The sequence below is a fragment of the Oncorhynchus mykiss genome, chromosome 21 (genome assembly GCF_013265735.2).
Source record: "Oncorhynchus mykiss isolate Arlee chromosome 21, USDA_OmykA_1.1, whole genome shotgun sequence".
Classification (NCBI taxonomy): Eukaryota; Metazoa; Chordata; class Actinopteri; order Salmoniformes; family Salmonidae; genus Oncorhynchus; species Oncorhynchus mykiss.
The window spans coordinates 23,094,025-23,113,124 of NC_048585.1; the positions used below are offsets into that span (position 1 = coordinate 23,094,025).

Here is a 19,100-nt window from a genome sequence, read left to right on the forward strand (position 1 = left end):
TTTTGGCCACAAATACCAGTGTAGGACGAGTTAAACCGAGAGAGATTTTCACTGGGCACTTACTTTAAAATTGTGGAGTTTGGGGGCCTCCTGAGTGGCGCAATGGTCTAAGGCACTGCATCGCAGTGCTAGAGGCAGCACTACAGACCTGGGTTTGATCCCAGGCTGTATCACAACCAGCCGTGATTGGGAGTCCCATAGGGCAGCACCCAATTGGCCCAGCGTCGTCTGGGTTAGGGGAGGGTTTGGACGGGCGGGCTTTACTTGGCTCATCGCACTCTAGCGACTCCTTGTGGCGGGCCAGGCTCCTGCAGGCTGACACAGGTCGTCAGTTGAACTGTGTTTCTTCCGAGACATTGGTGCGGCTGGCTTCCAGGTTAAGCGGGCGGGTGTTAAGAAGCAAGGTTTGGCGGGTCATGTTTTGGAGGAGGCATGACTCGAACTTTGCCTCCCAAGCCTGTTGGGGAGTTGCAGCGATGAGACAAAATCGAAATTGGGGAGAAAAAGGGGGTAAAATACAACAACAACAACAAAGAAATTTGGGGTCACTTAGAAATGTCCTTGTTTTTCATACCTAGAAGGCCAGCATCCCAGAGTCGCCTCTTCATTGTTGACGTTGAGACTGGTGTTTTGTGGTCACTATTTAATGAAGCTGCCAGTTGAGGACTTGTGAGGCATCTGTTTCTCAAACTAGACACTCTAATGTACTTGTCCTCTTGCTCAGTTGTGCACCAGGGCCTCCCACTCCTCTTTCTATTCTGGTTAGAAACAGTTTGCGCTGTTCTGTGAAGGGAGTAGTACACAGCGCTGTACGAGATCTTCAGTTTCTTGGCAATTTCTCGCATGGAATAGCCTTCATTTCTCAGAGCAAGAATAAACTGACAAGTTTCAGAAGAAAGTTATTTATTTCTGGCCATTTTGAGCCTGTAATCGAACCCACAAATGCTGATGCTCCAGATACTCAACTAGTCTAAAGAAGGCCAGTTTTATTGCTTCTTTAAGCAGAACAACAGTTTTCAGCTGTGCTAACATAATTGCAAAAGGGTTTTCTAATGATCAATTAGCCTTTTAAAATGATCAACTTGGATTAGCTAACACAATGTGCCATTGGAACACAGGAGTGATGGTTGCTGATAATGGGCCTCTGTACAGCTATGTAGATATTCCGTAAAAAATATTCAGTTTCTAGCTACAATAGTCATTTACAACATTAACAATGTCTACACTGTATTTATGATCAATTTGATGTTATTTTAATGAGCAAAAAAATAGCTTTTCTTTCAAAAACAAGGACATTTGTAAGTGACCTCAAACTTTTGACCGGTAGTGTATATATATGGGGAGTTTGGTCACTTGGCTAAATACACTTCTGCATGGGCTATGTTGACAATATGCTACTGATGGCCTATCCAAATCCCAGCTAATTGGAGTGGAATGCAAGCCAATTGAGAATTATTAACTGATCTGTTTTATGTAGTACCAATTAATTAATTAACTACCCTGGCCTATGCAGAGATGATTATACCAGGGGTTGGCCTTTTAATTCCTAGATTATATTTTAATAGCCTACCAAAGTCCTGCTTCCGTTTCCAAAGTACTCTTAAAGGGATACTTTGGAATTTTGGCAAATAGTTCCCCAGAGTCAGACGAACTGGTGGATACCATTTTTAGGTCTCTGTGTCCATTATGAAGGCAGTAAAGGGTATTTTCGCGAGCCAATGCTAACTAGCGTTAGCGCAATGACTGGGAGTCTATACGGATCTGCTAGCATGCAGATGCCCATAGACTTCCAGTAATTGCGCCAATGCTAGTTAGCAAGCTCCGCTAGCGCTTGTTATCAACTTCCTTCAAACTGCACATAGAGACATAAAAATGGTACCCACGAGATCATCTGACTCAGCGGAAGTCGATTAAGGGTATTGCCAAAATCCCAAAATATCTTATTGTAGGCCTAATATTATAGGCAAAATCTCAATAATATTATAACTTCTCCTCTTGTCATTAGGCCTATATAAAAGTGTAGCTGGTGACAGTGCTGCTTAGGATATGGGGTTTGATTATAGCATATTCTCTCTCTGCAATAGGCTACACGCTTCCAAATATTGTGACATTTGAGCTAAATCAGTAACAAACAGTGTCTGTGTACATGTTGCCCTCGTGTGGTCAGTGCTGGCGATGAGCATTATACAGTAGGACAGTGAAGTCATGGCGCTGCATTGGTATTCAGGAATGATGTGGGGCTCTGACCCTCAATTCCCCCCCCCCCCCCCCCCCCCTTTAGCTCAGTGATCTCCTGCTCTAATTCTTTGATAGGCCCTCAACCGCCTCCTCTCTGCTGCTTTCTGCTTCACCTCAATGAGCCCAGCATGGCTACTCTGCATGGAGCCCACCAGAGCAGACCTGCATACTGTCTAATATATTTCATTCTCTGTTTTGCTGAAAGCTCTAGTTCTCCTGGATTATATCCTGCACTTCTGTTTCCATCTTCCCCATGAGTCTTCATCCCTGCACATCTATTACACAGTAGACAATGGGACATGTCAGTGTTATCCTAGGTCATGCATGCAGCAGCTCATGATTAGTGATAGTTTAACTATCCTTTAACAGTATAAGAGTTTTGCCATGATACATACCTAGGTGTATGTCTGTTTATACAACCAGATACACACAAACACACACCCGCTCACACAATGCCCTTTTATGCCCTTTATCGCCTCGTAACACTCACTTCTGTCATCATGAAGTACTTTGAGAGACTAGTGAAGGATCATATCACCTCCACCCTACCTGATACCCTAGACCCACCCACACTTTGCTTACTGCCCCAATAGGTCCACAGACGAAGCAATCGCCATCACACTGCACACTGCCCTATCCCATCTGGACAAGAGGAATACCTATGTAAGAATGCTGTTCATTGACTACAGCTCAGCATTTAACACCATAGTACCCTCCAAACTCATCATTACGCTCGAGAATCTGGGTCTCGACACAGCCTTGTGCAACTGGGTCCTTGACTTTCTGATGCCCCCAGGTGGTGAGGGTAGGAAACAACATCTCCACCCCGCTGATCCTCAACACTGGGGCCCCACAAGGGTGGGTTCTCAGCCCTCTTCTGTACTCCTTGTTCAACCATGACTGTGTGACTGCGTCAATCATGACTGTGTCAATCATCAAGTTTGCAGACGACACTACAGTGGTAGGCTTGATTACCAACAATGACGAGATGCACCCAGCTAGGTGAGGGCCCTCGGAGTATGGTTTCAGGAAAATAACCTCTCACTCAACGTCAACAAAACAAAGCAGATGATCGTGGACTTCAGGAAACAGCAGAGGGAGCACCCCCCTATCCACATCGATGGGACAGTAGTGGAGAAGGTGGAAAGTGGAAACCTCAGGAGGCTGAAGAAATTTGGCTTGTCACCTAAATTTGGCTTGTCACCTATCACCGCCTGGCATGGAAACTACTCCGCCCACAACTGCAAGGCTCTCCAGAGGGTAGTGCGGTCTGCACAACGCATCACCGGGGGCAAACTACCTGCCTTCCAGGACACCTACAGCACCCGATGTCACAGGGAGGCCAAAAAGATCATCAAGGACAACATCCACCCGAGCCACTGCCTGTTCACCTCGCTATCATCCAGAAGGCGAGGTCAGTACAGGTGCATCAAAGCAGGGACCGAGAGACTGAAAAACAGCTTCTATCTCAAGGCCATCAGACTGTTAAACAGCCATCACTAACATAGAGTGGCTGCTGCCAACATACAGACTCAAATCTCTGGCCACTTTAATAAATTTATTTAATAAGGTACCACTATTCACTTTAAATAACGGCACTTTAATAATGTCTACACATCCTACATTACTCATCTCATATCGTGTTTATACTGTATTCTATACCATCTACTGTATCTAGCCTAGGCCATCGCTCATCCATATATTTATATGTACATATTCTTATTCATCCCTTTACATTTGTGTGTATAAGGTAGTTGTTGTGAATTTGTTAGATTACTTGTTATATATTACTACACTGTTGGCACTAGAAGCACAAGCATTTCGCTACACTCAAATTAACATCTGCTAACCATGTGTATGTGACCAATAAAATTTGATTTCATTTGACACACACACACACACACACACACACACACACCTGAACATGCTCACACAAACACATTAACATTGATGTAAGGACATCAGTATTTCAGTAATGTAAAGACGGTTTAGTGTAATTTCAAAGGAATTTCCACTTAAACCATCCCTTGCTGTTGGAAGTATTATTCATAATCTCAAGTTCAAACTTGCCAAACGGTTTAGTAAGAGTAAAGAGTGCTGCCAGACAGACCCAGATATGACAGTTTACCTCTATGCCATAAGTTCTTCATGCAATTCCAGACAAAACATATTCATTTATTGAAAATAAATAAACATTATATTTGAAATTAAATGCAGATTTCAAATCTTGTTTCAAATGTTTTTAATTCAATTACAATGACCTTGGACACCAGTGGTTTCCATTGATGGGCCACTCCTCCTGGGACATGACTGAAGACTGGGTTTTGGCTTGAAAACATAGAATTTGTTTATTTGCTGCGTTACATAGAAATTAGTAAAGCTTTATCTAGGTAGATTACATCCATTGATAGTAAATAAGTCACATCACAGCTCAAAGATTTTTGGGAAGTGGACCGAGGTGCAGTACTCAACACGATAACCACTATAACCGCCAGAGGGCGCCATTGTCCCATACACATGGGCAGTCTTTTGAATAAAACGCAACCATTTGAAGATGGATATGGATAAATATAATAGTTTACTGTCCTTTACTTATCTATAACATTTTCCGTTAAAATATCTGCCCCAATGAGCAATGAACATGGAAATGTAAATCATGTCTCTTAATTTTTGCCCCTCAGTACACTAGGTGGCGGTACATAAATATTTCGAGCTCTTCTTCTCAATTGATTAACATTTGTTTTGGGTCAAAGTTGATTTGCTCCAGTTTCCTGGTTTCGGCGGCAATGCGTGCTAATCTGGACGTTTTTGTGTCGAAAAGATAGTAAAGTACTAAGATATAATAGCACCACATTTCGCACAGCAATGGTGAGTGTTGACATGGTTGGTTATAATACAATTGCCAGGATCTTTTGAAAAGAAAAACGGATCAGCAGTTGAGTTGGGTGCCTTTTTCCAGCAAGCTAACGTTATCCCATTCATTCATTGCAGTGAATGAGCAGCACATAATCATGTTGCAGATTGAAATCTAATATGCGTTTCATTGCATGGTGATATACGTATGTTCTTCCCTACACATGGGTCTGGACGTTCTATTTTGTTATATTAAATTATTACCCATAACAATAATCCCACCGTCTTCCCGTTGCTGTGTGTGTAGAGTTTACCCCTGAACCCCAAGCCCTTCCTGAACGGCCTGACAGGCAAGCCGGTGATGGTGAAGCTGAAGTGGGGGATGGAGTACAAGGGCTACCTAGTGTCTGTGGACAGCTACATGAACATGCAGGTGAGGAGCACATCTGGACACGTGTGCTTTTAGAAACGCCGGTGTATTTACATACGCTAACGTTGCTTTCAATTGGATTGGATTGCACAAAAACAGTCCGTGGGAAGCCAGAAGTCAAAAACAATTCCATTTCAGTTTACAGTGCTGGTGGGCAGGACGATTAGTCATTATGACGGAATTTGAGACAATATCTAAAGGATTGTATTATTAAACAGACTTTCCAAATGTGGGTCTGTTGTAGACCCACTTTCTTTCTGCTTATCTCATGTCAAAATAAAAGTCCCCCACAAGTTATTTATTTTTTTGTCCACATATGCTGCATGTGCAAGACTTGTATTTTGCACTAACCTGGACAGTGTGTGTGTGTGTGTGGCTGGTGCAGATTAATGCCAATGTAAATTTGTAATGTTTTTGTCATTGGTTTCGACAGTTGGCGAACACAGAAGAGTATGTGGATGGAGCGTTGGCTGGTCACCTTGGAGAAGTACTTGTTAGGTAAATAAGAGCCCTCTTCTGGATTCTCTACAATGTTGCCTTCTGCCCCTTGTCCTTCACTCCTGAGGTGATCAAGATTGACAATGACTGCGTTCATGAAATATCTACCTCTCTTAGAGCAGTGACCTGGGGTGTATTCATTAGTGTAGACTGTTTCAACAGAAAGTGTTTTGCGACAAAAACAGGTTTCATATTGAACAAGTTCAGAAAAGTCCCTCAAAGTCCCACTTCGTCTTGTTTGATTTGTAGTAAATAATACCCAGTTCAAGAAAACGATGAGGGAGGGAAGGAAGTATTTGTTGAAATCAAATATTTTCTGCAATAGAATGTAACTCTATATTCTGATTTATTGGTTGAACTGCAAGTCAACCCTTTAATGAATACCAGTAGAAATGTATTCTCCCTGCACTTCTGTATCCAGCATACTTCTAGTGTGACTGATGCAGATGTTTGATTGTGGCTGTTTGGTGTAATTCTCTTTGATCTAAAGTGCGTATTCTCTACCCACAGGTGCAATAATGTTTTATATATTAGAGGAGTGGAGGAAGAAGAGGAGGACGGAGAAATGAAAGAATGATGGCGAGGATGAGACATCTGGATGAGTGTTTAAATCTTAGTTGTTTTTTTTTCATTTTCACTATGTGGAAAATTGACCCTTGGGGAAGCAAGTTAGTTTTATATGTGTGAAACTTTTCTCTTCTTCTACTGTTTATGATCAGTATGTATTATCACTGTAGAAAAAAAAATAAAAGGATGTTTATTGTACCCATTCCTAAACCTGCTGTCTGGTGGTATTATTACAGGTTTGTGAGGGAGGTGATTGATGTGGTGTCTCAACCTTATTATCAAACACTACACATTGAACAGAGCCTGTCAATCAATGTACAGTATTCCTCATTTTCCAAGCCCCACCCAGGATTTGGCTCTTGCACTTTGAACACCTGTTGAGCACATATTTACTTTCCCCCAAACCACTAGAAAGTGACAGCGAGGCGACATAGAAATAGAGGTGACTTACAAAAGTAATTCAACATTTTAAAGTTTAATTTCGACTATTTCAAAATGTCCAACAAACTTTTGGTAAAGAACGCGAAACAGGTGGTTTTAATTTGCCACAACGGTGAGAAGTTCCTGACGAAGGATGGGATGCAAAAGCTGTGTGTGATTGAGAACAGTAGTTTGGTTATCGGGAGGTAAGTCGAAACATTGTATCATTAATGTCCGATATAGGGCTGCAGATTGCAACATTTTTTTAATATTCAGTGGTTTGGCTACTAGTTATTGTTTGTTACAATTTGGTTAGAACGAGTCGACAAACGACTGTCAAACGTCGCAGACTACAAATTGCCCTAACGTGCTCTGAAAGTAAAATTAAATTTAGGCCTAAACCAGATGTTATTCCACCGCAAACTATTGATTAAAAGAGCTGTGTATTGTTCGTGCAGCGACGGCCTGATAAAGGATATTGGACCAGCGAGCACCATTGATTTCCAATATGCAGGGGTCTCGTTTGATAAAGTCATCGATGCAACTGGCATGTGTGTCATTCCAGGCAAGTATCAGTGCAATACACCACCCTGGACAATAGGGGGCGGTAGATCTAGGTGTGCACACCGGTGTAAACATGGTTTGCGCTATCTGGGATCCTTAATCCTAACCATAACCTTTTCCTAATCCTAAATTTAACCCATGCCATTTTAAATGGCAACTTCAATGGGGTAGGGATGTCCCAAGGATACTGGATAGCAAGAGCCATGTAAACATGCAACTTTGGCCACGTTTATTTGCCAAACGTTGTCGAACTGTGCAAATAGAATTGCCATGAATAGGGCCGACATTATTCTGTATTCTACAAGTCAGTGCACATTAGGTTGGTGGCACATTAATTGGGGAGCACGGGCTCGTGGTAATGGCTGGAGCGGAATCAGTGGAATGGTATCAAATACATCAAACACATGGTTTCCGTGTGTTTGATGTCATTCCATTTGCTCTGTTCTGGCCATTATTATGAACCATTCTCCCCTCAGCAGCCTCCTGTGTGTCAGATAGCCATGTTTGGTCTACATAACATATTTTTTATTTGAATGTTCCAAAACGTTAGGTCCTGCCGAACGCACCCCCGTTCTATTGATACAAATATTTGAATCATTGGTTTAGTGTTCTATCATGTAGAGAATTAGGTTTTACAGAAATGCAGTTGTGCTCTTTGATTATTGCGTTTCAGGACTGGTTGATGCACACACCCACCCCGTATGGGCTGGAGACAGGGTGCATGAATTTGCCTTGAAGGTAAATATGACTTCCATGGGTCCTGTCCCCTCTGCCTCAACAGCTTGTAATATGACTCATCTTTCAGAGTAAAGCTTTATATGGCGTTTAAACAAGCAGCCCAATTCTGATCTTTTTTTCCACAAATTGGTCTTTTTACCAATCGCATCAGATCGTTTCACACAAGATCTTTTTCAGAGCTGATCTGATTTTTCAAAAGTCCAATTTGTGAAAAAATATCAGAATTGGGCTACCTGTCAAAACGCAGCCTAGGTAATGTTGTGTGTGCTTACAGTTGGCTGGTGCCACCTACATGGATGTGCACCGTGCCGGAGGAGGGATCCACTTCACAGTGGAGCACACCCGGGCTGCTCTTGCCTCCACCCTGCTGGCCTCTCTGATAGGCAGGCTGGGTCGGATGCAGCGGGCAGGCACTACCCTGGTGGAGTGTAAGAGTGGCTACGGCCTGGAGCTGCAGACAGAGCTGAAGATGCTGGAGGTCATCGAGACGGCCAGACGTACCCTGCCAATCAATATATCGTCTACCTACTGTGGCGCACACGCCGTCCCTAAGTACTGAACACACACTCTACACAAGTGGTACTAGGACCACCGGGGGTAGTTGGCCTATCCACAGGGGGTAGTTGGCCTATCCACAGGGGGTAGTTGGCCTATCCACAGGGGGTAGTTGGTCTATCCACAGGGGGTAGTTGGCCTATCCACAGGGGGTAGTTGGCCTATCCACAGGGGGTAGTTGGCCTATCCACAGGGGGTAGTTGGCCTATCCACAGGGGGTAGTTGGCCTATCCACAGGGGGTAGTTGGTCTATCCACAGGAGGTAGTTGAGAAGACTCATGACACCATAGACAAGCTGGTAAAATGCACACGAGGTGGTACTTCAGAGGTATTCTGGACAGAGCAAAAATTCCCCATCCTGAACAGACACCTCACTTCCACCCCGTCATGACCTGTTGAGGTTATGTATTACATTCACCCACACCCATACAGCTAACCCTACTGACTTTCGTCCTCACTAGGTGTTATTAAATACCCACCCCTTTTGATTCTTTCCCAGGGGTAAGACTGTTGCCGAGGCGACAACAGACATCCTTAAGGTCCAGTTGCCGCGGCTGAGTGAGCGTATGTTAGCGGGGGCCCTGAGGGTGGACAACATAGATGTGTTCTGTGAGCAGGGTGTCTTTGACCTGTCCTCCACACGCTCCATCCTGCAGGCTGGCCTGGACATGGGCCTCAACATCAACTTCCACGGAGACGAGCTGCACCCCATGAACTCTGCACAGGTACGCATCATCAACCTGCACCTCTCTTCTGTCACTGGTGTAACAACAGCTGGTTTACTACCTGTACGTATTATTTAAGTGTCTATGGTACTGTCCATCTCACTTAACCATTCCTGTTTTGTGTGTGTGTGTGTGTGTTTCTCTGGTGGTGCTAGCTGGGGGCAGAGCTTGGTGCCTTGGCTATCAGTCACCTGGAGGAGGTGACAGATGAGGGCATCGCTGCCATGGCGACAGCTAAGACCGCCGCCATCCTGCTCCCAACCACCGCTTACATCCTACGGTTGCCCCAGCCACGGGCCCGAGACATGCTGGAGGCTGGGGTCATTGTTGCCCTGGGCAGTGACTTCAACCCTAATGCCTACTGTTGCTCGATGGTGAGTACCAGAGGACGGGGGGTGGAGGAGGAAAGTTAGGGGGGAAAGATGGAGGGGGCTGTGGGGGTAAGTTCAATGAGTTAGTGGGAGAAGGTAAAAAGCCTATTCCTCTATATAGCGATCCCTCTGTCATCATCTCTTTATCCCTCTCTGTCTATCCCAGCCAGTGGTGATGCACCTGGCGTGTGTCAACATGAGGATGTCCATGCCTGAAGCTCTGGCCGCCGCCACCATCAACGCAGCCTACGCCCTGGGCCGCTCTCACACGCACGGCTCCCTGGAGGTCAACAAACACGGCGACCTGCTGGTCCTCAACGCACCACGGTAAAGTTACTGTCAATAAATACTACTATATTTTAAGAGCTGGCTTAATTTACTGGTCAAACACCACAGTGTATGTTCCAGTTGACCGTTAAGTCATCTAGCTGCTGAAGGTTATCTTGTAATTGTGGTGACGACTGTGTATGGCGTTGTCTAAAATGCAGTAGCTGTGTGAATGGAACCGGTTGGTTTGTGTGAGTGAGACTACCTAAGGTTGTGTGTGTGTGTGTGTGTGTGTGTGTACTGACAGTGTTGTGTTGGTGTTATCCGGCAGGTGGGAGCATCTCATCTACCAGTTAGGAGGACACCAGGAACTGATCCGCTACGTTGTCATCAGGGGCAACGTCGTCTACAACAACGACAAAACCATGGACTTCTAACTCCAAAATTGGTTTTGAATAATTGTTCTTCCCCCAGACATAGTCTCACACGGCCCTTAGCCCCGTGGCCTAGTGGACAGGGCTGTGTGTCCCTATAAATGGACACAGCTCACAGTCAAGGTTTTGTAAATAGACAGTTAATATTAACCAGATATTCAGTGTCAGTGGGGTATGTGGTAACATTTGAGTATCGGCTTTGAACCATTGTTTCTCCAATCTCCAAATTACTGTAGAGTTGGGTAGGGTTCATATCCAGTAAGTGTTTGTTAAAAATAACGTGATTTAAATGTTTTTCTTACCATAAACAAAAGTCTCCATTCTTGCGCTGTCATTTTTTTGCCGTGTTTTAGGTTGGAGACCTTCTGACCCTTGGTTCCTCTCGTTCTTGCTCTGTTAATCTTTCGCCCTTCAGCTCTACACCCCTCCCCTTCCTGTCTCTCTCTCTCTGAGGTTGTAGAAGAGTTAGTAAAGCTTACACAGGTGAGTGAATCATTAGTGAGGAAGCTCAGCCTGTAGAACATGGTACTCTCTGCCAGCTCAACTGATCAAGCATACCAGTAGTGTTGCAAGGGGACTGTGCTCAGTATGATCCAGTCCTGTGTGTGACACTGGAGCATGGTTGCGCGAGTGCTAAAGAGGTGCTGCCACTCAAAGATGGTATGGGAAAAAAATCTCCAGAAAAAAGTGGACACTTAGTATTTAAATGAAGAGTTGCCTACAGTTAAAAACTAAGTGTCCACTTTTTTCGGGAGATTTTCTTCATAACCACTGCTCTGAAGTTGCAGGCCCCCCCAGGGAGTTAACCACCCCCGCTTATTGCTCCAACCATCTTTGTGTGGCACCCTTGACTCAGAGTCCCAATAGGCAACCATGAGCCAGAGCCAGCAACTAGGTTCAGACCTACAACCCTGTACTAATGGGGCAAGAGCCTTACACCAGAGCCACAGACTCCTTCACACTCCCCTCTGGATGTTTGACATAGAGAATTGTTGAAATGTACATTAAAGCATAAGAGATGAGGTTTGAACCCATAACCTCTAGGTAGGAGGCAGAGATTTAAGTACCGAAATGCTTCACATTTCTCCCTCTAGTCTTTCTGTAACGGATAATCAATGAGACTATGTGTTCTATGGAAAAGAATGAACGACGTGGAAGGTGTGTTTCACAAGCCAGATTCCGTCACACTTTTCTTGCACCTCTTTGTATGTTTGACATTAAGAGTTGCAGAAATTCACACGTGTAAGAGTTGAGGTTTAAACCCAAACTCAGGGTTATGTGACGGGTTCTAACCATTGAGCCACAACCTCAGAATCATGAGACAATATTCTGCAGAATGAGGTGGCATTGGTGTGTTTCTCTTGGGGCACTCCTGTAACAGTACTAAATTATAGTTCACTCCTGTAACAGTACTAAATTATAGTTCACTCCTGTAACAGTACTAAATTATAGTTCACTCCTGTAACAGTACTAAATTATAGTTCACTCCTGTAACAGTACTAAATTATAGTTCACTCCTGTAACAGTACTAAATTATAGTTCACTCCTGTAACAGTACTAAATTATAGTTCACTCCTGTAACAGTACTAAATTATAGTTCACTCCTGTAACAGTACTAAATTATAGTTCACTCCTGTAACAGTACTAGATGATGATAATAGTTCACTCCTGTAACAGTACGAGATGATGATAATAGTTCACTCCTGTAAAAGTACTAGATGATGAGAGTTCACTCCTGTAACAGTACTAGTTGATGATAATAGTTCACTCCTGTAACAGTACTAGATGATGATAATAGTTCACTCCTGCAACAGTACGAGATGATGATAATAGTTCACTCCTGTAAAAGTACTAGATGATGAGAGTTCACTCCTGTAACAGTACTAGATGATGATAGTTCACTCTTGTAACAGTACTAGATGATGATAATAGTTCACTCCTGTAACAGTCCTAGATGATAGTTCACTCCTGTAACAGTACTAGATGATAATAGTTCACTCCTGTAACAGTGCTAGATGATGATAATAGTTCACTCCTGTAACAGTGCTAGATGATGATAATAGTTCACTTCTGTAACAGTACTAGATGATAATAGTTCACTCCTGTAACAGTACTAGATGATGATAGTTCACTCCTGCAACAGTACTAGATGATGATGATAGTTCACTCCTGAAACAGTACGTGATGATGATAATAGTTCACTCCTGTAACGGTACTGGATGATGATAATAGTTCACTCCTGTAACAGTACTAGATGATGATAATAGTTCACTTCTGTAACAGTACTAGATGATGATATTTCACTCCTGTAACAGTACTAGATGATGATAGTTCACTCCTGTAATAGTACGAGATGATGATAATAGTTCACTTCTGTAACAGTACTAGATGAGTTCACTCCTGTAACAGAACAAGATAGTAATAGTTCACTCCTGTAACAGTACTAGATGATGATAGTTCACACCTGTAACAGTACTAGATGATGAGAGTTCGCTCCTGAAACAGTACTAGATGATGATAATAGTTCACACCTGTAACAGTACAAGATGATGATGATAGTTCACTCTTGTAACAGTATTTGATGATGAGAGTTCACTCCTGTAACAGTACTAGATGATAATAGTTCACTCCTGTAACAGTACTAGATGATGATAGTTCACACCTGTAACAGTACTAGATGATGATAGTTCACACCTGTAACAGTACTAGATGATGAGTGTTCACTCCTTTAACAGTACTAGATGATGAGAGTTCACTCCTGTAACCGTACTAGATGATAATAGTTCACTCCTGTAACAGTACTAGATGATGATAATAGTTCACTCCTGTAACAGTACTAGATGATGATAATAGTTCACTCCTGTAACAGTCCTAGATGATAGTTCACTCCTGTAACAGTACTAGATGATAATAGTTCACTCCTGTAACAGTACTAGATGATAATAGTTCACTCCTGTAACAGTGCTAGATGATGATAATAGTTCACTTCTGTAACAGTACTAGATGATGATAGTTCACTCCTGTAACAGTACTAGATGATGATGATAGTTCACTCCTGTAACAGTACTAGATGATGATAGTTCACTCCTGTAACAGTATTAGATGATAATAGTTCACTCCTGTAACAGTACTAGAAGATAATAGTTCACTCCTGTAACAGTGCTAGATGATGATAATAGTTCACTCCTGTAACAGTGCTAGATGATGATAATAGTTCACTCCTGTAACAGTGCTAGATGATGATAATAGTTCACTCCTGTAACAGTGCTAGATGATGATAATAGTTCACTTCTGTAACAGTACTAGATGATAATAGTTCACTCCTGTAACAGTACTAGATGATAATAGTTCACTATCGTAACAGTGCTAGATGATGATAATAGTTCACTTCTGTAACAGTACTAGATAATGATGATAGTTCACTCCTGTAACAGTACTAGATGATGAGAGTTCACTCCTGTAACAGTAGTATATGATGATGATAGTTCACTCCTGTAACAGTACTGGATGATGATAGTTCACTCCTGAAACAGTACGTGATGATGATAATAGTTCACTCATGTAACAGTACTAGATGATGATAGTTCACTCCTGTAACAGTACTAGATGATGATAGTTCACTCCTGTAATAGTACGAGATGATGATAGTTCACTCCTGTAACAGTACCAGATGATGAGTTCACTCCTGTAACAGTACGAGATGATGATGATAATAGTTCACTTCTGTAACAGTACTAGATGATGACTTCTCTCCTGTAACAGAACAAGATGATGAGAGGTCACACCTGTAACAGCTGCAGACACACATGCCAGTTGCATCGATGACTTTATCAAACGAGACCCCTGCATATTGGAAATCAATGGTGCTCGCTGGTCCAATATCCTTTATCAGGCCGTCGCTGCACGAACAATACACAGCTCTTTTAATCAATAGTTTGCGGTGGAATAACATCTGGTTTAGGCCTAAATTTAATTTTACTTTCAGAGCACGTTAGGGCAATTTGTAGTCTGCGACGTTTGACAGTCGTTTGTCAACTCGTTCTAACCAAATTGTAACAAACAATAACTAGTAGCCAAACCACTGAATATTAAAAAAATGTTGCAATCTGCAGCCCTATATCGGACATTAATGATACAATGTTTCGACTTACCTCCCGATAACCAAACTACTGTTCTCAATCACACACAGCTTTTGCATCCCATCCTTCGTCAGGAACTTCTCACCGTTGTGGCAAATTAAAACCACCTGTTTCGCGTTCTTTACCAAAAGTTTGTTGGACATTTTGAAATAGTCGAAATTAAACTTTAAAATGTTGAATTACTTTTGTAAGTCACCTCTATTTCTATGTCGCCTCGCTGTCACTTTCTAGTGGTTTGGGGGAAAGTAAATATGTGCTCAACAGGTGTTCAAAGTGCAAGAGCCAAATCCTGGGTGGGGCTTGGAAAATGAGGAATACTGTACATTGATTGACAGGCTCTGTTCAATGTGTAGTGTTTGATAATAAGGTTGAGACACCACATCAATCACCTCCCTCACAAACCTGTAATAATACCACCAGACAGCAGGTTTAGGAATGGGTACAATAAACATCCTTTTATTTTTTTTTCTACAGTGATAATACATACTGATCATAAACAGTAGAAGAAGAGAGAAAAAAAGAAAAAATAAACTGTTTTCTTTAAAGTTTCCCACATATAAAACTAACTTGCTCCCCCAAGGGTCAATTTTCCACATAGTGAAAATGAAAAAAAAGCTACGATTTAAACACTCATCCAGATCATCAGTTGTAAGTCGCATCCTCGCCATCATTCTTTCATTTCTCCGTCCTCCTCTTCTTCCTCCACTCCTCTAATATATAAAACATTATTGCACCTGTGGGTAGAGAATACGCACTTTAGATCAAAGAGAATTACACCGAACAGCCACAATCAAACATCTGCATCAGTCACACTAGAAGTATGCTGGATACAGAAGTGCAGGGAGAATACATTTCTACTGGTATTCATTAAAGGGTTGACTTGCAGTTCAACCAATAAATCAGAATATAGAGTTACATTCTATTGCAGAAAATATTTGATTTCAACAAATACTTCCTTCCCTCCCTCCCTCCCTCCCTCATCGTTTTCTTGAACTGGGTATTATTTACTACAAATCAAACAAGACGAAGTGGGACTTTGAGGGACTTTTCTGAACTTGTTCAATATGAAACCTGTTTTTGTCGCAAAACACTTTCTGTTGAAACAGTCTACACTAATGAATACACCCCAGGTCATTGCTCTAAGAGAGGTAGATATTTCATGAACGCAGTCATTGTCAATCTTGATCACCTCAGGAGTGAAGGACAAGGGGCAGAAGGCAACATTGTAGAGAATCCAGAAGAGGGCTCTTATTTACCTAACAAGTACTTCTCCAAGGTGACCAGCCAACGCTCCATCCACATACTCTTCTGTGTTCGCCAACTGTCGAAACCAATGACAAAAACATTACAAATTTACATTGGCATTAATCTGCACCAGCCACACACACACACACACACACACACTGTCCAGGTTAGTGCAAAATACAAGTCTTGCACATGCAGCATATGTGGACAAAAAAATAAATAACTTGTGGGGGACTTTTATTTTTACATGAGATAAGCAGAAAGAAAGTGGGTCTACAACAGACCCACATTTGGAAAGTCTGTTTAATAATACAATCCTTTAGATATTGTCTCAAATTCCGTCATAATGACTAATCGTCCTGCCCACCAGCACTGTAAACTGAAATGGAATTGTTTTTGACTTCTGGCTTCCCACGGACTGTTTTTGTGCAATCCAATCCAATTGAAAGCAACGTTAGCGTATGTAAATACACCGGCGTTTCTAAAAGCACACGTGTCCAGATGTGCTCCTCACCTGCATGTTCATGTTCCTGTAACAGTACTAGATGATGATAATAGTTCACTCCTGTAACAGTACTAGATGATAATAGTTCACTCCTGTAACAGTACTAGATGATGAGAGTTCACACCTGTAACAGTACTAGATGATGAGAGTTCGCTCCTGAAACAGTACTAGATGATGATAATAGTTCACACCTGTAACAGTACAAGATGATGATGATAGTTCACTCTTGTAACAGTATTTGATGATGAGAGTTCACTCCTGTAACAGTACTAGATGATGATAATAGTTCACACCTGTAACAGTACAAGATGATGATGATAGTTCACTCTTGTAACAGTATTTGATGATGAGAGTTCACTCCTGTAACAGTACTAGATGATAATAGTTCACTCCTGTAACAGTACTAGATGATGATAGTTCACACCTGTAACAGTACTAGATGATGATAGTTCACACCTGTAACAGTACTAGATGATGAGTGTTCACTCCTATAACAGTACTAGATGATGAGAGTTCACTCCTGTAACAGTACTAGATGATAATAGTTCACTCCTGTAACAGTACTAGATGATGATAATAGTTCACTCCTGTAACAGTACTAGATGATGATAATAGTTCACTCCTGTAACAGTCCTAGATGATAGTTCACTCCTGTAACAGTACTAGATGATAATAGTTCACTCCTGTAACAGTACTAGATGATAATAGTTCACTCCTGTAACAGTGCTAGATGATGATAATAGTTCACTTCTGTAACAGTACTAGATGATGATAGTTCACTCCTGTAACAGTACTAGATGATGATGATAGTTCACTCCTGTAACAGTACTAGATGATGATAGTTCACTCCTGTAACAGTATTAGATGATAATAGTTCACTCCTGTAACAGTACTAGAAGATAATAGTTCACTCCTGTAACAGTGCTAGATGATGATAATAGTTCACTCCTGTAACAGTGCTAGATGATGATAATAGTTCACTCCTGTAACAGTGCTAGATGATGATAATAGTTCACTTCTGTAACAGTACTAGATGATAATAGTTCACTCCTGTAACAGTACTAGATGATAATAGTTCACTATCGTAACAGTGCTAGATGATGATAATAGTTCACTTCTGTAACAGTACTAGATAATGATGATAGTTCACTCCTGTAACAGTACTAGATGATGAGAGTTCACTCCTGTAACAGTAGTATATGATGATGATAGTTCACTCCTGTAACAGTACTGGATGATGATAGTTCACTCCTGAAACAGTACGTGATGATGATAATAGTTCACTCATGTAACAGTACTAGATGATGATAGTTCACTCCTGTAACAGTACTAGATGATGATAGTTCACTCCTGTAATAGTACGAGATGATGATAGTTCACTCCTGTAACAGTACTTGATGATGAGTTCACTCCTGTAACAGTACTAGATGATGATAGTTCACTCCTGTAATAGTACGAGATGATGATAGTTCACTCCTGTAACAGTACTTGATGATGAGTTCACTCCTGTAACAGTACCAGATGATGAGTTCACTCCTGTAACAGTACGAGATGATGATGATAATAGTTCACTTCTGTAACAGTACTAGATGATGACTTCTCTCCTGTAACAGAACAAGATGATGAGAGGTCACACCTGTAACAGTACTAGATGATGAGAGGTCACACCTGTAACAGTACTAGATGATGATAGTTCACTCCTGTAACAGTACTAGATGATGAGAGTTCACTCCTGTAACAGTACTAGATGATGATAGTTCACACCTGTAACAGTATTTGATGATGAGAGGTCACTCCTGTAACAGTACTAGGTGATGAGTTCACTCCTGTAACAGTACTAGATGATGATGATAATAGTTCACTCCTGTAACAGTACTAGATGATAATAGTTCACTCCTGTAACAGTACTAGATGATGAGAGTTCACACCTGTAACAGTACTAGATGATGAGAGTTCGCTCCTGAAACAGTACTAGATGATGATAATAGTTCACACCTGTAACAGTACAAGATGATGATGATAGTTCACTCTTGTAACAGTATTTGATGATGAGAGTTCACTCCTGTAACAGTACTAGATGATAATAGTTCACTCCTGTAACAGTACTAGATGATGATAGTTCACACCTGTAACAGTACTAGATGATGATAGTTCACACCTGTAACAGTACTAGATGATGAGTGTTCACTCCTATAACAGTACTAGATGATGAGAGTTCACTCCTGTAACAGTACTAGATGATAATAGTTCACTCCTGTAACAGTACTAGATGATGATAATAGTTCACTCCTGTAACAGTACTAGATGATGATAATAGTTCACTCCTGTAACAGTCCTAGATGATAGTTCACTCCTGTAACAGTACTAGATGATAATAGTTCACTCCTGTAACAGTACTAGATGATAATAGTTCACTCCTGTAACAGTGCTAGATGATGATAATAGTTCACTTCTGTAACAGTACTAGATGATGATAGTTCACTCCTGTAACAGTACTAGATGATGATGATAGTTCACTCCTGTAACAGTACTAGATGATGATAGTTCACTC

The 19,100-nt window shown here is 41.7% G+C and overlaps 2 protein-coding genes and 1 long non-coding RNA gene across 4 annotated transcripts; 2 read left to right on the forward strand and 1 right to left on the reverse strand.

Annotated features, from left to right (window-relative positions):
- The first annotated feature begins 4,947 nt into the window (after positions 1 to 4,947).
- ruxf (Small nuclear ribonucleoprotein F) lies at positions 4,948 to 6,799 on the forward strand. Of its 2 annotated transcripts, XM_021576743.2 has the most exons (4): positions 4,948 to 5,106; positions 5,399 to 5,524; positions 5,955 to 6,019; positions 6,530 to 6,799. In XM_021576743.2, the coding sequence occupies exons 1-4, from the start codon at positions 5,104 to 5,106 to the stop codon at positions 6,594 to 6,596; spliced, it is 261 nt and encodes an 86-aa protein (XP_021432418.1). In that variant the 5' UTR covers positions 4,948 to 5,103; the 3' UTR covers positions 6,597 to 6,799.
- Positions 6,800 to 6,953: 154 nt separating this feature from the next.
- amdhd1 (amidohydrolase domain containing 1) lies at positions 6,954 to 10,982 on the forward strand. The gene is made up of 8 exons (XM_021577156.2): positions 6,954 to 7,212; positions 7,465 to 7,571; positions 8,244 to 8,308; positions 8,583 to 8,860; positions 9,363 to 9,588; positions 9,744 to 9,962; positions 10,126 to 10,286; positions 10,558 to 10,982. The coding sequence occupies exons 1-8, from the start codon at positions 7,082 to 7,084 to the stop codon at positions 10,661 to 10,663; spliced, it is 1,293 nt and encodes a 430-aa protein (XP_021432831.2). The 5' UTR covers positions 6,954 to 7,081; the 3' UTR covers positions 10,664 to 10,982.
- A 3,476-nt stretch (positions 10,983 to 14,458) lies between these two features.
- LOC118943006 lies at positions 14,459 to 16,578 on the reverse strand. Its single transcript, XR_005038742.1, has 4 exons — positions 16,559 to 16,578; positions 16,056 to 16,120; positions 14,812 to 15,533; positions 14,459 to 14,559 (listed from the first exon to the last, which is right to left on the reverse strand). It is a non-coding gene; the product is annotated as an uncharacterized LOC118943006 (long non-coding RNA).
- Positions 16,579 to 19,100: the final 2,522 nt, after the last annotated feature.